Raw genomic sequence first — 21,426 nt, 5'->3', positions numbered from 1 at the left:
CATCATCCAGTGTACAGAGACTTAGGACAGGTCTGTATAGCTTTGTTAAACCAAATACTGATCATCACTTTCATTTTTTTCTGGGTCCTGGTTAGGCTTACTCTCCGGTGATCAGAAACAAATGTTTATTGAGCACCTGCTGTGAGCAAGTTAAACTGAGTTAAATTTGTGCTTCCAGTTTCTGGTCAGATATATGGCTTAACCATCATTAAGTTACATTGAACCAAGCACAAAGTGTTTGTATACTTCTGTATCTAAACACCTCCTAGGCTCTAAGGATTATTCAGATTATTGTGTACCTCTTGTTGAAATAATTTAATATAAATGTTCATTTAATTTTCTTTCTTAAAGATAAATGTTCTTGAGTAATTTCTTATCACCTGTAAGGGGGATGGTCATTTATTTGTGGGGGAGGGGAGTTGTGGGATCATGGTTTTTTGTCCTTGCTCTCAGATTGCAGAGCTCCCATAAGAACTCCTTTTATGTACTTTTTTTTGTTATCTCCTCATAGGTCCTCTTCCTGACTACACCCCTCCGGAGATTTTCTCTTTTGAAAGTACTACTGGATTTACATTGTATGGGATGCTGTACAAACCTCATGATCTACAGCCTGGAAAGAAATACCCCACTGTGCTGTTCATATATGGTGGTCCTCAGGTGGGTGTATTTCCTTATTTTATTTAATTTTCACTCCAGTATAGTTAATATATACTGTTATATTAGTTTCAGATGTACAGTATAGTGATTCAGCAATTCTATAGATCACCCAGTGCCCATCATTACAGCTGCACTCCTTAATCCCCATCACTCATTTCACCTGTCTTCCCACCCACCTTTGAGGTGGGCATATTTGTATATATACATGTGAGTGTGTTTAGGTGATTTGTTTTTTAAATGTCTAGTCAGTTCAAGTTAAGAGCATTATTGGGCCTCTGCTGTTACTGACTTTGACTTGTGTTCTAATTCCTGTTTAGAAGTTGGGTTTTGTTACATGGCTAATTTATAAAGCAGTGTCAGTTTCTTAATTTACAGTAGGACTGTAACTGTCATGGGGAATGGAATATTCATGTCAGCAGATAAATACATTGCTTTTTATGTAGAGAAGAAACTTGTTTGGGAAGTGAAATTAAGTAGTCAACTGTCTTGGTAAATAAAAAGAGTTTTTTTTGTTTTGTTTTTAAAGATTTTATTTATTTATTTGACAGAGAGAGATCACAAACAGGCAGAGAGGCAGGCAGAGAGAGAGGAAGGGAAGCAGGCTTCCTTCTGAGCAGAGAGCCCAATGCGGGGCTCGATCCCAGGACCCTGAGATCATGACCTGAGCCCAAGGCAGCAGCTTAACCCACTGAGCCACCCAGGCGCCCCAATAAAAAGAGTTTTAATAGATATTTTCAGAAGACTTGGTAGCCTGAATTCCATCTCTTCATTCTAAGTCTGTATCTCTCAAGCAGACCAGAATACTTTTACCATCTCGGTAAGGCAACTGCTACAGTACCTTTCAGCACTGTAAGAAATTTACACCTGAATTTTCCTTTTTCTTGATTAAATTTTAGCATGTGAATATTAAGTAAATCCTGTTGACTATCAGAGTAAGGTGTTTGGGGTATGTGCATTCATTAATTGGCACTTTTAAAAAATGTTTATTGATTATATTATCTTACTGTTGGGGCCTTAAAGAAATAGAATATAGGGGGCGCCTGGGTGGCTCAGTGGGTTAAAGCCTCTGCTTTCAGCTCAGGTCATGATCCCAGGGTCCTGGGATCGAGCCCCACATCAGGCTCTCTGCTCCGCAGGGAGCCTCCTTCCTCCCCTCGCTCTCTCTGCCTGCCTCTCTGCCTACTTGTGATTTCTCTCTCTCTGTCAAATAAATATAATCTTAAGAAAAAAAAAAAGAAAGAAATAGAATATAGTTATACTGTTTTTATAATGCAGCTCTTGCCTCCATAAATATCCCTTATAATTATATCCAGTTAATCAATATCTGGAAAGGTATCTGATGCTAAGACATCCAAAAAGTAGGGATCCCTGGCTGGCTCAGTCAGCAGAGCACGTGACTGTTGATCTTGGGGTCATGAGTTCAAGCCCCACTTTGGGTGTAGTACTTTAAAAATAGAAAAAAAAGAAAAAGACATACAAAAAATAACATAAAAGCAAAATAACTGCATAAGCCACAAAATCTCAGCAATGACAGTCATAGATCAAGTTAACTCACTTTGCCATCGTTAAGTGTGTTTTATAAACAAAACATGATTCCCATTTGTATTATACTCATCTATACATAAATGATAAACAAAACTATAAATAGTCAAATTAGCCTTCTGTTAAAAACTTGAAGCCAAATCTTTGTAAACTTTAAAAAAAAAAGTCTTGGGGTGCCTGCGTGGCTCATTTGGTTAAGTATTTGACTCTTGATTTTGGCTCAGATTGTGATCTCAGATTCATTAGTTCGAGCCCTAGCCCTCTACTTGCATATTCTCTCTCTCAAATGAATAAATACTTAAAAAATAAAGGCTTAATACAAAGAAATTTAAGAAAGAAATTATAAGACACTCTCAGAAGCTTTACATGTTTCTGGTATATTATTTTTATATTAAGGCTAAGTAAGAAGTGAGTAAGAAGGATGTTTCTCCTTTCCAGTGAAGAAATGATATATGATATATGTGACAAATACACTTTAAGACGAACTGGTTATGTGGATCTTTAAGACTAAAGGATTCCTTTACATTATTCCGTGTTACTAATTATGTTTTAAAAGCCACAGCATGTGCCTGGATGGCTCATTAGGTCAAGCATCTGCCTTCAGCTCAGGTCATGATCCCAGAGTCCTGATATTGAGCCTGCATCAGGCTTCCTGCTGGTTGGGGAACCTGCTTCTCCCTCCTTTTGCTGCTCACCTTGCTCGTGCTTGCTCTCTCATTCAAGTAAAAAAATAGTAAATAGGGCGCCTGGGTGGCTCAGTGGGTTAAAGCCTCTGCCTTCGGCCCAGGTCATGATCCCAGGGTCCTGGGATCGAGCTCCACATCAGGCTCTCTGCTCTGCGGGGAGCCTGCTTCCTCCTCTCTCTCTCTGCCTGCCTCTCTACCTACCTTGTGATCTCTGTCTGTCAAATAAATAAAATCTTTAAAAAATAGTAATAAATAAAAATATTTTTAAAAAGGTTTTTTTATTTACTTGACACAGAGATAGAGGGCACAGTAGGCAGAGTAGCAGGCAGAGGGAGGGAGAAGCAGGCTCTGCTGAGCAGGGAGCCCGATGCAGGGCTTGATCCCAGGACCCTGGGAGTATGACCTGAGTCGAAGGCAGCTGCTTAACTGATGGAGCCACGCAGGCGCCCCTAAAAATGAATTTTTGATTAAATCTTATTATTAGTCCAAATCATGTTCCTTCTTGGTGTATATTCAGGTCAAAGTGGGAATCTACTGATTGGCAACAGTGTCACAATTTATAACATGAAGTGAATTACTTTGTCACTAAATGTAGCAATGTCTATAGTTGGACAAAAGTGAAATCCAAGAAAAGCAAATATATCTGATTAAAGTCATCTAGGGTTAGTTCTTTGAACTCTTTATTAATAACAGCTGTATGTTTTAAAATGTTTATTTAACAAATCCTTGTGATGTTTCATATGTGCTCGACACTGTTTTATAAATACAAATGAACAAGAAAACGGGCTGAGTGATAGCAGGACACAGGTTTTGTAGAACTGGTACTGAAGGAGACTTCTGAATTCTCAGTGGCAAAGGCCATTATGTTTAAGTACCTTCCTTCAGAAATAGCAGACCTCTGGCTGCAAAGGCACAAACACTCGCTCTTGGGGCACATGTTCGTATCAGGCAGTTGGCCCAATTTTGTGTGTGAAAACAGGCAAAGAAGTGAAGTAGTTTTAAGATTTATTTATTTGAGAGAGAGAGAGTGAGTTCAAGCACATGGGGCAGGGAGAGGAGAGGAGGGGGGCAGAGGGAGAGGAAGAGAGAGTCCTCAAGCAGACTCCCTGCTGAGCACAGAGCCAGACATGGGGCTTGGTACAGGACCCTGAGACCAGGAGCTGAGCAGAAACCAAGAGTTGGACACCCAACAGACTGTGCCACCCGGAAGGGACCCAAAAGTTGTTTTCTTTAAATACTCATATTTGTCTTCTGTGCCTACTATTTCTTTTTTCAACTCCTTTCCTTTTTGCCCCTCCTCCCAAGAGAGAAAGGGAAAACACTGTTAACTATACTGGAATTAAAATTTTTTTTTTTTTTTTTTTAAGATTTCATCTATTTATTTGACAGAGAAATCACAAGCAGACGGAGAAGCAGGCAGAGAGAGAGAGAGGGAAGCAGGCTCTCTGCTGAGCAGAGAGCCCGATGTGGGACTTGATCCCAGGACCCTGAGATCATGACCTGAGCGAAAGGCAGCAGCTTAACCCACTGAGCCACCCAGGCGCCCTAAAATTTAAAAATTTAAAAAAAAAAGAAAGGGAAGACATCATTCTCCTATCTCCATTTTTCATTCATTTATTCAGCAAAAAGTCATTGAGTTCCTATTATGTGGCTATTGTTCTAGGCTGAGGGTACCGTAGCAAACAAATCGGACTAATGTCCCACCCTCATGGAGTTTAATGAGGGAAATAATAAGTGACTAGATATATAAATGATATAACTTAATATAATGAAAGTGCTATGTATAATTATTGGGAAAGGGTATGGCAAAGAGACTAAAATGGGAGTTCTGGTAGGAAGTTCAGGGAAGGTCTCTGAGTATATGTACATAAGATGAGGAGTGAATCACCTTAAAGATCTGAGGGAAGAGCATTCCAGATGGAGGCAACAGTAAATGTCAAGGTCCTGGGATTAGAATCAAGTTGGTAGGGCCGCTGCCTTCGGCTCAGGTCATGATCTCAGGGTCCTGGGATCGAGTCCCGTATCGGGCTCTCTGCTCAGCGGGGAGCCTGCTTCCTCCTCTCTCTCTGCCTGCCTCTCTGCCTACTTGTGACCTCTCTCTGTCAAATAAATAAATAAATAAAATCTTTAAAAAAAAAAAAAAAAGAATCAAGTTGGTATAGTTGATAATAAGGTTAGAGTATAGTGCACAAGTAGAGATTTGATATTAGGTGAGGTCAGAGAAATAGCCAAGGGCCAGATGATGTAAAATCTTAAAAGGCAATGGTAAGGATTTTAGAATAAGGTCTAAACTCTTTACCAGTTGAAGGGAGATAAGCTATAAAGTCTTTTTTGTTTTTTGTTTTTTGTTTTTTGTTTTTTGTTTTTTTTTTAAGATTTTTATTTATTTATTTGACAGGGAGAAATCACAAGTAGATGGAGAGGCAGGCAGAGAGAGAGAGAGAGGGAAGCAGGCTCTCCGCTGAGCAGAGAGCCCGACGCGGGACTCGATCCCAGGACTCTGAGATCATGACCTGAGCCGAAGGCAGCGGCTTAACCCACTGAGCCACCCAGGCGCCCCAGGCTATAAAGTCTTAATGTAGTTTACATTTTAAAATTATCCCTCTGCTACTGTGTGAATAGACTGTAGGAGGACAAGAGTAGAAACAGGAAGACCAGTTTCGCAGTTGCTACAGAGGTACTGGATATCCAGAAATTCAAAAAGAGAAGATTCTTTCTCCCTCTGCCTACTGCTCCCCCTGTTTATGCCCTCTCTCTCTGTCTGACAAATAAGTAAATAAAATCTCTACATAAAAAGAGAAGATTCTTTACACATAGCATGCACAACCTAGTCTATCCTAATAAATGCTCAGTATGTATTTATTGTGTGAAGATGGTGTTGACTCTTTTTTTTTTACACTTTTTTTTTTTTTAAAGATTTTATTTATTTATTTGACAGACAGAGATCACAAGTAGGCAGAGAGGCAGGCAGAGAGAGAGAGAGAGAGAGAAGGAAGCAGGCTCCCTGCAGAGCAGAGAGCCCGATGTGGGGCTCGATCCCAGGACCCTGGGATCATGACCTGAGCTGAAGGCAGAGGCTTTAACCCACTGAGCCACCCAGGCGCCCCAGATGGTGTTGACTCTTATTTAAATTGCTGAATTGGTTTTCCTGTTAGTTTCAGCCAGGAAAAGAACTTTTCATTTTTAAGGCACCTGCGTGGCTCTGTCTCTTAATGTCCCACTCTTGGTTTCGGCTCAGGTCATGATCTCACAGTTGTGAGACTGAGCCCTGCTTTTGAGATAGAGCCCTGCATAGATCTCTGTGCTCAGGGGGGAGTCTGCTTGTGATTCTCTCTCTCCCTCTTCCTCTTTCTCCCCAACTCACACTCTCTCTAAATAAATAAATTTTTAAAAAACAAAATAAGGGGCACCTGGGTGGCTCAGTGGGTTAAGCCTTTGCCTTCAGCTCAGGTCATGATCTTGGGGTCCTGGGATCAAGCCCCACATTGGGATCTCTGCTCAGCAGGAAGCCTGCTTCCCCCTCTTTCTGCCTGCCTCCCTGCCTACTTGTGATCTCTGTCTGTCAAACCAATAAATAAAATCTTTAAAAAAAAAACAGCAACATGAAAACTTCTTTCATTTTTGCCAGAATCTTCTTTGTCATTGTTTAATGTTTGTCTTCCTGTCCACCAAACCCTAACCTTCTCTAAGTTTTTCTGTATTAATTAAAGTCCTCTGAGTGCCTGGGTGGTTCAGTCATTAAGCATCTGCCTTCAGCTCAGGTCATGATCCCAGAGTCCTGGGATCAAGCCTCGCAGTGGGCTCCCTGCTCTGCAGGAAGCTTGCTTCTCCCTCTCCCACTCCCCCTGCCGGTGTTCCCTCTCTCATTGTGTCTCTCTCTATGTCAAATACATAAATAAAGTCCTCTTTTAGGGGCACCTGGCTGGCTCAAAAGAGCATGTGACTCTTGATCTCGGGGTCATGAGTTCAAGCTCCATGTTGGATGTAGAGATTACTTAAATAAAAAACTTTAAAAAAAATGTAGTCCTCTTTTCTCTAGTTTTTTTTTTTTTTTTGAAGATTTCATTTATTTATTTGACAGAGATCGATCACAAGTAGGCAGAGAGGCAGGTAGAGAGAGAGAGAGAGAGGAGGAAGCAGGCTCCCCGCTGAGCAGAGAGCCCGATGCAGGACTCAATCCCAGGACCCTGAGACCACGACCTGAGCCAAAGGCAGCGGCCCAACCCACTGAGCCACCCAGGCGCCCCCTCTTTTCTCTAGTTTATTTCTGTTAAGGCACTAAACGTGTGTTTAGTTTCTCAGTCATTTTGAAGCATGATAGTGTGGTAAGTGGTTTAAGAATTATCCTACCTTTTGCACTGATTTGTATAACAGGAAAAAGGAAACTGAACTGGTCACAGTGTTTCATTAAAATATTAAATTTTTCTGCTACTGGTCAGGGACAACCCCAGAAGAGACTTGTAGGAAAGAAAAATGATCTTAATATCCTTGTCTCCATCATTTGAATGACACTATCCTTGTCTCCGTCATTTGAATGACACACTTCTTCAGGGTAGCAATAATGATTTTAGTAACTTTTTTTTTTTTTTTAAGATTTTATTTATTTACTTGAGAGAGAGAGATCACAAGTAGGCAGAGAGGCAGGCAGAGAGAGGTGAGGAAGCAGACTCACTGCTGAGCAGAGAGCCCAATGCGGGGCTCAATCCCAGGACCCTGGGATCATGACCTGAGCCGAAGGCAGAGGCTTAACCCACTGAGCCACTCAGGTGCCCCTTTAGTACCTTTTTCTATGGGGCAGTTTAAATCTCTTGTCTTGTATGTAATGAGTATCTTGGTTTTAAAGTCTATAGTTGCTCAGTAATTCCCCTGGACCTTGACTGTAAAGTTGAAAAAGAAAAAGAAACAACATAAACATGAGAAATTTAAGTTAACTTAAAAATGTATGAGGGAGAGGGGGAATCGGAGAGTTGCTAATCGCCTAGTACAGAGTCTCAATTATGCAAGATGAATAAGTTCTAGAGATTTGTCCAACGTTGTCCTATAGTTCATGATACTCTATTGTACATTTAAAATTTTGTTAAGAGGGTACATCTTATGATGTGTTCTTGCTACAAGAAAATAAAATTTTATTTTAAAAGCAAAATAATACAAAAAATTCAAGCTTTCTACTTTCCACAGTATCCTGCCTCTTAATGCTTTTTTATGCTACCATATAATAAATTTCACTGAAGTTGTATTTCTTCCTCAGGTGCAGTTGGTGAATAATCGATTTAAAGGAGTCAAGTATTTCCGCTTGAATACCCTAGCCTCTCTGGGTTATGTGGTTGTAGTGATAGACAACAGGGGATCCTGTCACCGAGGGCTTAAATTTGAAGGCGCCTTTAAATACAAAATGGTGTGTGAGCATACAAACATTTTTCTTTTAAAGACATTTACATTTTGTGTTTCATTGTTTGGTATGAAATCTCAGAGAGGAAGTTGGGAAAAGGGGCTGTGAATGAGTGAGAGAGAGAGAATGTGTGTGTTTGTGTCTGTGTGTGTCTGTGTTAGAGTTCAGGGTTGGGAGGGAAGATGCAACTTGATATTCAGTAGTCTAGCTCACGTCTACCTGTTTACCTGTATATAACTTCGGGGAGCTGAGATAGAACCACTTTTACAGAGAAATACCCTTTCTTTCTATGTTGTATATCCAGCTTAGCCAGAAAGCAGCACCATAGTTTTCAGCATCCTGTGCCCTATTGAGAGGAATAATTGAGATTTGTTCTGTCCTCTGTGAAGAGAGAAACCAACTGGTTAGTGCCTTCCTTGTGACAAGCCTCTTTCTCTCTACAGGAAGCTTTAAATGCTACCTTTTAGAGATGCCCCATGTCCTTTCTGCTGCTTTGGGAAATGATGAGAATCCGATGTTCCTTTTACACAGTAAGGCAGTTACTGTGTTTGCCAGTGTATTGGACATGCTGAGTAAGACATGGGATTTTCTCCCACAGCCAGTTCTTTGACCTTATGTTGTATTCTCATGTAAGTTTTTTTGTTTTTATTTTTGTTTTTGGCTCAGTGAAGTGAGATTGTGTGCACTGGCAGGCCTAGTAATACAAACAAGGTGGTGGTGGTAGGAATTAGGACTTAATAGGACATTAAAGAAGTAGTGTATGTTCAGTTCCTAGACGTAGATGATGGGGAAATAGGAGGATAAGACCTCAAGAGTGATTCCTTCTGCTTTACTGCATTAAGTTTTAAAAAGAAGTAAATTTAGTCAACCACTTAAGGGGGCTGATTTTTTGTCTTTGGGTATAGGAAGGCTTGTTACAAGGAAGATGCTGACCTCTTAGCAGACAACAGAACAAATGGAAGGGGGAAATACCCGTATAGTGAGGGACAGTTTGGGTCTCAGTAGGAAAGAACTTTGTGACTAAGGGGTAACTAAACTCTAGGACTGACTAGCAACAGAAACTATAGGCCCCTATCTCTAAATAGAGTTTAAAACAATTTTTTTTTGGGCAACAGAATCTCCATTGATAATTAATTCTTTAAAAACTACAGGTATTTTTAAGGAAAACCATTTTCAGCTTTAAAAACACTCTGGTAATGAGACTTCTATTTATCAGAATCAGTGAAATGTTCTCCCTTTTTTGACAGGGTCAAATAGAAATTGATGATCAGGTGGAAGGACTCCAGTATCTAGCTTCTCAATATGATTTCATTGACTTAGATCGTGTGGGCATCCATGGCTGGTCCTACGGAGGATACCTCTCCCTGATGGCATTAATGCAGAGGTCAGATATCTTCAGGGTATGTGACTTCCTACTGTATTTCTTTTTGCAATAGAGGTTGAATTTTCTGTCAATCAAGGATATGAGGAAGTGTCTATTTTCTGAAGGTTTACAGAGTTTGCAATATTAGGGAATGTTAAGATTTGTGTATCTAACAGCCATGTGAGATATATATTTACATATCTATATGTATGTATTAAAAAACACTTGTCAAATTGATGGCCAGTTGTTAGTTATTTATAGACATGCCAAAGATTATGGGAGATAGTCATGATTAGTAAAACACACACACACACACACATATTGAATTGTAATTACTAATTTAATTGCTGGACTGCAAGCTCTGAGGGTGGGGACTTGTGTGCCTGCATATCACTGTAACCTGAGTAACCAAGCACAATTCTTGGCACATAGTAGGTCCTAAGTAAATCTTTATTGAGTGAATAACATACTAAATATATAAACGATGGTTACAATTTTATAAATAACTTCCTAGAAAAATATGCTGGAAGGAAATACATAAAGATGTTAAAAGTTGTTAAGAGAATGGCAATTATGAAATGTTTTTCTTCTTTACTATTTCAATAACATGATTTTATCTTACAGTAAAAAAATAATTTTAAGAACGAAAATGATAGGGTTTTTGCTTTTGCATGTATATTCAGATAATCTTTATAATAACCACAAAATAAACTCTGAAAACTGCCGTAATTTTCCCAGACTTGCAGCTGTTGAGAAAGTAATTAGAATATTTAAATATAAAACTATGTGGGAACCTTAAAATGGGGAAAGTGTTTAGTGCTTAAATATATTTCATTCATTGTTTAAAATTCTGAATTGCCAACAGAGGCTAAAAAAGAAAAAAGAAATGGCTACTTTCCTATATAGAGCTGAGACTTGTCACACTTTTTTTCCCCAGCAGCAGGAATGAGTTTGCACTGAGCCATGTTCTATATAGTTCAGTCTCCCCTTTTAACAAAGGGTCCGGCGTGTGTATTTCAGCTAGCCCAGGTTAAGGATTTAGTATGTGGCATGCCTGTGGAGCATGAAGCTAACTGACTCACAAAGTATCAAGTTCTTGACCTTGGCACTTGACTTTGATTTTCTGAGTTGCTTGAGACCATGTAAGCCCCAGTTGTGGGGCCAAAGCCTAAGGATAATTTAAGCCTATAAATTTGCAGTTACACATTCTTACTGCTAGCCATTGTTTTTTGGATCACACTTGACTGTTACTGTTGTCTTCTGTAGGTTGCTATTGCTGGGGCCCCAGTCACTCTGTGGATCTTCTATGATACAGGCTACACAGAACGCTATATGGGCCACCCTGACCAGAATGAGCAGGGCTATTACTTAGGATCTGTGGCCATGCAAGCAGAAAAGTTTCCCTCTGAGTAAGTTCAAGCTTTAAAATTAAGATTATAAATTTAAAATTGTAGTGTTAAAACTTGTCTTTAATAACAATGAAAACTACAAATACTGTAAAACCAAGACTAATATTTTATAGACTACTCAAATGGCATGACTAGTTCTCAAAGCTGAATTACAGACCAGTTCATATAACCTGGTTTTATTACAACTTATATTTGAAGCAATTACTGTGCTGAAAGAAGTTTAAGTACATAACTGTTTCAAGGTGAAAAATTATGTTTCTGCTTAAATATTTTCTATAGACAACGTTTATGATTTTTCTTTCTCTAGGAACGTGCTATGATTATTGATATATGCCAATATCTTCGTAAGAAATTAAACACAATTTTTCATTACATGTAGTGTCTGGTTACTGTATTATAAATTTATTATTGAAAATGTTGAATTCTTGGGGCGCCTGGGTGGCTCAGTGGGTTAAAGCCTCTGCCTTCAGCTCAGGTCATGATCCCAGGGTCCTGGGATCCAGCCCCACATCTGGCCCTCTGCTCAGCAGGGAGCCTGCTTCCTCCCCTCTCTGCCTGCTTCGCTGCCTACTTGTGATCTCTGTCTGTCAAATAAATAAATAAAATCTTTAAAAAAAAAATTGAATTCTTATTTTAACATTATAGTATAAAGAAGTTAACTTTATTATTAACATTAACTATATTACATAGTTATATATATCTTTATATAATTGTATTTTATATTACATAACTATATATAGTTGTATATATTACATAACTATAATAGTAACTAATAGTTAATTGTGATCAAAGAAGTTAAGTGGTTTTCCCAAGAACTCTATTTTGCCTAATCCTGTGATACTTTCATTTCTCTAGACCAAATCGTTTACTACTTTTACATGGATTCTTGGATGAGAATGTCCATTTTGCACACACCAGTATATTACTGAGTTTTTTAGTGAGGGCTGGAAAGCCATATGATTTACAGGTGAGTTCTTTATTTTCTGATTGAATTAAGTAGTGATTAGTGATTTGATTACTTTGAAATATAATAAACTATGGAGTAAAGCTGAATTTTCAGCTGTGGCCGCTCTCTCCTTAAGAGATCTAAAGTCGTAGGCATAGTTAGTAGCGCCTCTAGTTGGGTAAAAAATAAGATTCTGTTGAAGCTGGGATAAGAACTGGCTTATATGACCAATATGGGCCTATTCTGTTTAAGTTGGGCTAAGAACTGACCTATATGACCTATATGGGCTAAGTACTAGATTATATGACTTGTGTATCTGTAATTGCTTTCAGTTTGTAACCATGGAAAAAATGACAGGAGTCTATTCAGTATCCCCCTTTGCTTTTCTTTACATGGTCTTTTAATTTTATATTTTATATTTTATTTTAATTTTATAATTTTTATATTGACATTGGAATAGAAAGCCATAGGTTAACCACCTTCATTGCTCCATTACTCAAAAAAAAGGGTTTTAAAAGATAACCTATTCATTTTTTTCCTCCTTTGTACTTCTTTCACAGATTATTATTCCTAAGAGTGAAAAATATTACTTTTTCCGTTTCATGTCTCAGTTGACATTTAGGATTTATGTAGATAAACTATGAGCTGTTTATCTGTAGCAGCAGTTTTCAAGCATTTTGGTCTCAGGACCCCTATGCACACCAAAGAGCTTTTGTTTATGTGGGTTTTGTCTGTCCATATTTCTCAAAGAACATATTAAAACTAAGAAAATTTTTTTTTTTTTTAAGATTTTATTCATTTATTTGACAGAAATCACAAGTAGGCGGAGAGGCAGGCAGAGAGAGAGAGGAGGAAGCAGGCTCCCCGCTGAGCAGAAAGCCCGATGCGGGGCTTGATCCCAGAACCCTGGGATCATGACCTGAGCCGAAGGCAGAGGCTTTAACCCACTGAGCCACCCAGGCGCCCCGAAAATTTTGTTTTTTAAAGTTTATTATTTAAGTAATCTTTACACCCAGTATGGAACTCGAACTCACAACCCCAAGAACAGGAGCACATGGTCTTCTAACTGAGCCAGCTAGGCATCCCCAAAACTAAGAAAAATTTAAAAATACTTTTTAAAAAGTAATAATCAACTATTACATGTTAACACAAATAATAATTTTTGTGGGGGAGAAAAGCTATTTTCCAAAATACAAAAAAAAGAAAGAAATAGCATTGTTTTTACATTTTTGTAAAATCCCTTTAATGTCTGGCTTAAGGAAGACACCCGGATTCTCATATCTACTTCCATACGCAGTCTGTTGGGAAGTGTTGTTTTGGCTAAAGTATACAGTAGTTTCCCATTATGTGCAGTTCTGCTTTCTGAGGTTTCAGTTAACCCTAACCAACTGAAGTCCAGAAGCAGATGATTGTTGGGGTTCCTGGGTGGCTCAGTCTGCTAAGCGTTGGACTCTTGGTTTCTTCTTAGGTCATGGTCTCAGGTTGTGAGATGGAGACCCATGTCAGGCTTCATGCAGAATGTGGGGACTGCTTGGGATTCTCTCTCTCCCTCTGTCCCTCCCACTCCACACTCTCTCTCCCTCTCTAAAAAAAAAGAAGAAGAAGGCGTGGTTAATCCTCTTTCTGACATCATGTCATGTCACTAGTGGCCCAACGCTAAATCACAGGGCCTGTTACTCACTTCACTTAGTCTCATCACGTAAGCATTTTATCTCCCATCATCGCAGGATGAGTGAGCGTAGTACAAGATATTTAGAGGGAGAGAGACCACACAATCAGGTAACTTTTATTACAGTATGTTGTTAATGGTTGTTTTATTTTCTTACCAGTTATGTTTTTAATCTCTTACTATGCCTGAGTAAGTAATAAAACTAAACTTCATTGTAGGTATGTATGGGAAGAAATACGGTATCTTTAGGGTTTGGTACTATCTGCTGTTTCAGGTATCCATTGTTGGTCTTGAAATGTATCCCCTGTGGATAAGGGGCAACTATTATATTAAGAAAATTCAGCCTCACAAAATATGTAGTTAAGAAAGGGGAGAAGTATTTTAGCTTTTTCAGATAATTGTGGATGTTCTTCTGGCTACTACACCAAAACTGGACAGATCTTAGTTTCTTAAAGGTTAGTTTTAGTGTGGAGTCTGACACCACTTCTAAAACATGTCATACTGTGTTACATTAAAATCTGTTGGATTTTGTTCTTCTAATGGATTTTTTACATATACATTGGTCATCTGAAAGATACTGGTTCACTGTGTGAGGTCAGTCTTCTCAGTGTTGATTCATTTCATTATACGGTATTTTTTAAATCACATATATATATATATTTTTTTACATTATCTTTTTTTTTTTAAATTTAAATCACATATATTAATATTACACCCCTGATCTCATCAGAAAAGTCTTTAAGTTTGGGGAGGCTCATGAGCTAATAGTAGCAGATGCAAGTCTTCCAGAATTCTAATTTTTACTTAAAAGCTCAAAATTTATCATTGGTGATGAATACTATCAGTGTTGTCCTTGAAGTGACAAGCTCACTTCATTCATTTTTGTGCAGATGTTTGCCAGATAACCAACTCTGTATCACCAGTCACTCTTTCAAGATGTCACTCTTTCAAGTTGAAAATGGAGTTCCATTTAAGAAATGGCAGTGCAGCGGGGTGCCTGGGTGGCTCAGTGGGTTAAAGCCTCTATCTTTGGCTCAGGTCATGATCCCAGCGTCCTGGGATCAAGCACCACATCGGGCTCCCTGCTCCGCAGGAAGCCTGCTTCTCCCTCTCCCGTTCCCCCTGCTTGTGTTCCCTCTCTCTGTCTCTCTGTCAAATAAATAAATAAAATCTTGGAAAGAAAAAAAGAAAGAAGTGGCAGTATGGCTTGCAACTCAGTTTCATATGTGCTTTTCCTTTAGACACCCTATAGCGGAAGTGCTTTCTGCTTTCTTTCCATTGTATCGCCACAGGACATTCATTCATTCATTCCTTTAAGATTTTATTTATTTATTTGACAGAGACATAGTGAGAGGGGGAACAGAAGTAGAGGGAGTGGGAGAGGCAGGCTTCCCACTGAGCTGGGAGCCTGATGCCGGGCTCGATCCCAGGACTCTGAGATCATGACCTGAGCCGAAGGCAGATGCCCCATGACTGAGCCACCCAGGTGCTCCTACCAGAGAACATTTAAAAAGACATCTCTTCAAGGGTTGCAGTTTAATAAACTTTGGGTTTTTTACTATAGGTGTGTAGTGGTAAAGAATACGGTGACATCCAATACAATTAAATGTCACTGCCTTGATTCATGCTAAGGCACTGGCACATTTATTACCCATCATTGCTTTTGCACTATCGGTGCAAATGCCAACACAGTGAATAAAGGCAAATTGTTCTGAAAGTGGTTTTGACCTTGCATATCCCTTGAAAGGGGTTCTAAGGACCCCAGATGTCTCTGGATCACACTTGGAGACCCAGTGATCTATACATAAATCCTTCTGTAAGCCTTGGAGTGCATAAGGAATGATAAAAAAGAGGGAGCGGCCTTTGTGTCAGATACATGTGTGTAGTATCTTGGAGAGGCTGTGTTCTGTATTACTGATCCTGCTGAAACTCTATGGAAAGCTTTGGAAGGAGATATATTATTCATTTCTCACTTTCTGTATTTTGATTTTTTTTGTTATTGTTATTTAAGATCTATCCTCAGGAGAGACACAGCATAAGAGTCCCTGAATCTGGAGAACATTATGAACTGCATCTTTTGCACTACCTTCAAGAAAACCTTGGATCGCGTATTGCTGCTCTGAAAGTGATATAGTTTTGACCTATGTAGAACTCTGGTATACACTGGCTATTTAACCAAATGAGGAGGTTTAATCGATAGAAAACATGGGATTGATCATCACATTTTGATACCTGCCACATCTACTTCTGAAAGTACATTTGGTGCCATGCAGGCGTCTACAGCTTGTGGATAATAATCTAATAACCTCACACACACACAAAATTGAATGACACGTATTTCTAAAGGACCCAGCAATACCATGAGAATTACTGAAAGAAATAAGACATTAGCACCATGTATCCATACTACCTTATTTTCACTTCTTAATAGCATTATAAAATTCATGGACTTAATTAGTGTATTTTTACGGTATACTTCTGAGTTTGTTAAAATATGATGTTATTAGTGATTGGTTTGGTTCAGTTCCGGAAACTCTGACTAGTTACAGATTTGATAGCACTTAAATGTAATTGAATAGCTTATGCTTCATTGCTTGGGGTGTATCCAGCATGTTATGAACTAATCACTATTAAACCTATGACTTAACCAGTCATTAATGACTTTCCAAGGATAACTTAGTGGCCTCCTAAAAACACTTATTTTGTTTCATTCAAGCTCTGACCAATTTTAGCCAATTTCAGCTGTATCTAGTATAAATAGTTCTCTCTGATGATATGACAGAGTGGGTTTTTCCTTTCATACAAAGGCAAGTAACTGTACATGTAGCATGGTTTAATTAGTCTTATAATATTGATAATTACAGGCAGAAAAATTTTAATCAAATGGTTGGAGCTTAAATATTTGCAGGCAGTATCTTCTCCTTTAAGAAAAGGGAAAAGTACACATTGATTTGTATTCTTCAGAAAATTTAGTGGGGCTAGTTTCCATTGAGTTTTCCTTACTGAAATGCTCCAGCGTTCTAGGGTGATGGAAGGGAATTGTGGCAGGATGGGAGATGCCAGGGTGTGGAGAATGACGGGGGGAGGAAAAGGAGAGGATCTGCTTAAGAACCAAGTAGAAGTAAAATACGACCAAAAATCCTTATGAAAAAGTTTGGGGGGTGAAATTTAAACTGCTAGAATGTTAGTTAAGGAAACCAGAATGAAGAAATCACTATCTTGCCAACGCAGTTACAGACTAACATTATTCAGGGAGGAAAAGTTCCTTAGTTATTTTTCTAATTTTCATTTTTTGTTATTTTCATCTTCATTTTGGTAACCTTACAAATTTAAACTTTTTAAATTATTTTAGCATCTTAGATATTGTGAACTTAAAGAGGTATCCAGACCACCTCTCCACCATAAACTGATCCCCAGCTAGCCATGGCTCTATTTTTAAGCATTCGGAGCCTCTAAGCAATGTCTGAAATGGCCATGACATTTTCCTAGTTTAGCCCTAGCACTCAACTGTTAAGGGAGCTCATAGGCTTTCAGGTGCTGATTGGAGTCTGTCATTTTAGAGCCTTGGGTGTTACTGGGTCACATTGCCAGCAGCAGAGAAGGCACCTGTGAGTTTGACCCTTTTTATCACACGCCTCAGTGTTTGGAAAGTTGTTTCTGGTACTTTTAAACAACGCTCTAAGAAAAATTGCTCTTTTTTTCTTTCTCACTACTACAGAGAGTAGATTTCTCTTGTAGAGAGCACAGCCTCCATTAGTAAGGGTGATGACCGTGCATCAGAGGTGAATTCATCATTGAGAGCCACGTGGGAGGTGGGGGAGGTCCAGAAATGGCAGGGTGACCTGGTGGTTTTGTCCTTGGGAAGGGGATTGGGTTTTACTGTTTGTGTATTTATACTGTATCATAGGTACCACACTTTCCCTTATTATCTGTGTATGTATTGATTTTCTTGTTTATGATACTTCCCCATACCAAGGTGTGTTTATATTTTTTTCAATGTTAAATTAAATTGATTTGGGTAATTTTTCTTCCCAAGAAAGTATTTTCCCCCTTGATTTAAGTATATAATCTGTCTATCAAAGGTGGTTTTTGTGAACTGATTGGCCTCCAGGGATCTATCCTTATATAATATGCAAAGTGGAAATGGTATCCAGTCGTTTTTAGACATCTACTCATTTGAAACCTCTTACCCAGTAAGGCTGTTTCTTTCAAATGGCATCTCTTATTTTACCGAAACAAACCTTGAAGAACCTCATGTCCTCTTGAATTCACCAGTGTTTTCCTCTTGCCTCTCCTTTCCTCTTATGACAAGGGATGCCTCTGTTATAAGCTCCAGTTCATTAAATGCCATTCTCCTTCTGTAGGGGGAAAATATGTGACTGATTTCACATCCAGAAAGACAGTTTGACTGAGTTTCATTTTAAAAACTGAAGTGGGAAACATCGTAGTCATTTCAAACAATCAGTAGAAATGTCACTAAAACTCTTCACACCCTGCCTATGGGTAACATCTGAAAGGCTAAGAGTATATAAAAGTAGCAACATTTTTTGGAAAGAGCCAAAAAGCACTGGGTTAAACATCCAATGGGGTGGGTTTTGCAGGCTTGATAAACAGGTGCACTCGAGCAGCCATCATCAGGTAGAGTTGCTTATGCATTGTTGAGCAGTGGGACTCAGAATCTCCTTAAGATTCATCTGGATGCTTATTGCTAAAAAGAAATGCAGTCTTTACTCTTAGAAGTTTGGATTTATTGATTTGGGTGGAGACCAGGAATCTGCATTTCTAACAGTCTTCCCAGGGTGATCCCGAAGTTGTTTCTGGGCTACTTTCACAAAGTCTTCTGAAGACAATGGAATTGGATTGAGAAAATAATAGGTGATTTTTACACTGGACTGACACAGACACCTAAAGCAGTAGCCAGTGTAGCTGCTCATCTGTGATCACTGCTGGGCCCTTCTTACTCTGAAAGAAGCAGAAGGTATTGTAAATTATGTATCCTCTTTGTCTGGAGATTCATTTTGGAATGAAGGGTCTTCTCTTGATGCCATTGCTGGCTCATTTGGAAAGACTCGTACAAGAGGATGAAGTCACAATGCATGCATTACTTTTTAACAGGATGAGATATAGGTATTGATGCTTACTTTTTTTTACTTACTTGTTTTATTCCTTACAGAAAGTGTATCCCACCTGTCTGTAACATAATTCTCTCTTTAGGTGGAATAACTCCTATAAGATCTCTCACTCTTGTAGAATCATAAATTTTTCAAGCTGTTATATCTTTGATATAATCTAATGTTCTCGTTGGTTAGAGGAGGAAGCTACATGTAGAGAGAGGAGAAAATATACCCATGGCCATGCAGCCAGTTAGTGTTCAGTTGGTACTAGACTCCATCCGATGCCCTGACTCATGGTAGTTTAAATGATATGTAGAAAACGCAAATTTTTAAAGAAGTATTTATTAATATATTCCTATGAAACATTTTAAAGATAACATAAAATGGTTAATTTTTCCATTCTAAAGTAAATGCTAAGCATGCTTATTAATGAAGCAGTACTTCTAATTAGTATATGACATTCTGAAGTTAATTAAAACTGTTAACCCTAAATGTGTCTTCCTAGTAGTAGGGGATTTGGGAATTGGGATATAGAATAGAGTGCTTGCTTAAGCCTGGGAGCCTAACTTAAAGCTATTTGAAGTAAGAAAAGAGACATGGCCATATCTAAACTAAGAGATTTGCAGGTGAGTGTCCATTCCCAGCAGACATAAATTAATAAGGAAACTTCCCTGACTCCCGCTTTCCCAACCCTACCCAGCCTCACCTATCCACCTTGCAGCCTACATTATAGAGACATGTTAGTGTTAGGTGCTGGCTCCTGCTTTTCTTATTTTGTCAAGAAACGGTTCTAGGTAATCAGAAGGGACTTTCAGAAGTCCCTCACAGAGAGAAAAAGTAATATTTGTATGTTTATTTTTGAATAACCCAAATACAAATTTATGTTGTGTTCAGCACAATTGGAGTTCAGGTCTTTAATTTTAGAACATAAAGTGCCTGCTGTTTTAAGCATTGACTTGTATAAAAAGAATTGCATGTCTCACTCCAGTAAGTTTATGGGTTTTCTCATTTTCAGCTACATGGCTTTTAATCATGTAAAGTGAAACATTAGTTTTGTTGCATTTTATTACAGGTTCTTTGTTGCAATAAAGATGCTGCTAAAATTAATTGATGTAAATGTTCCTTCCCCCCATCCCTTCCCTATTTGTAGTCTTGCCTTGATTAGTGGCAACTGTGATGTGATTAATACACACGAATGAGATCATATGCTTGCAGTGGAGAAAGGAAGACTGCAAGATGATTACATGGGGTTTCTAGTAGAAACACTAGCCAAAAATGCATCTAAATACAAGGGGAGGTGTGGAGGGAGCTATTCTTTGCCTGCAAGTGGTGGTGCCTAGAGCCAGCAATTAGCATTTCCTTCCTGAGCAGCTGGGAGTTTCTCAGGGATGCTACTTGGAGTTTCCAAATAGTGGTCTCTGCATGCTCCCTGGGAAATTTCAAGGAAGTTCGGTGTAATACTTTTTTCAGAGGTTTCTTTGACAGGTCTCTGGTCTGTTGAAGCTGTACTGGGGAAAGGGGGAGAGAGAAGGAGATGAACCCCTCTAAAATTAGTAAATTTGGGTTTGTCTGATAGTCCTTCCAGTACAGGCACTTAATCTGGATTCTCTAACCCTCTGAAGCGATATGCAAAATATGAGTGGAAGTGCATTCTGGGGAGAAAGGCTTTGGCTTCTCCAGATTCTTGAGGAAGGATGATCCCCCAAGAAGAAGCACTGCTGTATTATGTATTAGGTTTATAACCTTTTAATTTTTAACCTTTTTTTTTTTAATTTTTATTTAACAGACAGAGATCACAAGTAGGCAGAGCGGGGATGGGGGAGGCTCCCCGCTCAGCAGAGAACCCGATGCGGGGCTCGATCCCAGGACCCCGGGACCATGACCCGAGCCGAAGGCAGAGGCTTAACCCACTGAGCCACCCAGGCGCCCCTAATTTTTAAACATTTTAAATTATTTTTAATGTCCCCTCTATTATTTATTTATTTATTTGGGGGGAGAGAGAGAGCATGAGCAGGAAGGGCAGAGGGAAAGGCAGACTCCCTGCTAAGCAGGTAGCCAGATGTGGAGCTGAATCCCAGATCCTCGGTCATGACCTGAGCCACCGAGGTGCCCTGAATGCCCCCTTATTTAAGTAAACTCTATCGGCAACATAAGGTTTGAACTCGCAACCCCAAGATCAAGAGTCGCGTGCTCTATGGACTGAGCCAACCAGGCATCCCAGGGTCTTAAAACATTAATTTGTATACAGAAATTACTAGAAATAAAGATGATCTTGGGGCACCTGGGTGGCTTGGTTGGTTGAGTGTCTGACTGGATTTTAGCTCAGGTCATAATCTCAGGGTTGTGGGCTCCACACTCAGTGGGGAGTTTACTTCTCTCTCTCTTCCTCTTCCCCTACCCCTTCCCCCTCTTCCTCACAAATAAAAAATACATCTTTTAAAAAAAGATCTTTAAACAGGGCATTGCTATAGACCAGTGCTTCCTCATGTTTCCACCTCATGACAGACATACACACACACACACACACACACACACACACACAAGAAGGCATTTGTATGATGCTGAGATGGACTGAGGCACACTGGGTTAACCTGTTGAGGCTGCTTGCAGCACAGTGACCAGTAAGACCCCCAGGCTCTGAAGCATACACA

General features: G+C 39.2%; 1 protein-coding gene across 5 annotated transcripts in view; it reads left to right on the top strand.

The window, feature by feature from the left end:
- DPP8 (dipeptidyl peptidase 8) overlaps window positions 1-19,882 on the top strand; it is a 65,501-nt gene extending 45,619 nt beyond the window's left edge. For 2 of the 5 annotated variants that reach the window (XM_032342904.1, XM_032342905.1), the window contains exons 16-21: window positions 512-657; window positions 8,134-8,280; window positions 9,522-9,674; window positions 10,904-11,046; window positions 11,902-12,013; window positions 15,673-19,882. In XM_032342904.1, coding sequence (XP_032198795.1) covers window positions 512-657; window positions 8,134-8,280; window positions 9,522-9,674; window positions 10,904-11,046; window positions 11,902-12,013; window positions 15,673-15,795 — 824 coding nt within the window. In that variant the 3' untranslated portion in view covers window positions 15,796-19,882. Of the gene's footprint in view, window positions 1-511; window positions 658-8,133; window positions 8,281-8,717; window positions 8,821-9,521; window positions 9,675-10,903; window positions 11,047-11,901; window positions 12,014-15,672 lie in introns of those variants that run through there. The other 3 variants (XR_004285712.1, XM_032342906.1, XM_032342907.1) reach the window with 3 other exon arrangements.
- Window positions 19,883-21,426: the final 1,544 nt, after the last annotated feature.

The sequence above is a fragment of the Mustela erminea genome, chromosome 5 (assembly GCF_009829155.1).
Source record: "Mustela erminea isolate mMusErm1 chromosome 5, mMusErm1.Pri, whole genome shotgun sequence".
Lineage (NCBI taxonomy): Eukaryota > Metazoa > Chordata > Mammalia > Carnivora > Mustelidae > Mustela > Mustela erminea.
The sequence above is the reverse complement of the archived record's forward strand: the minus strand, read 5'-3'. Positions and strand labels throughout refer to the sequence as shown.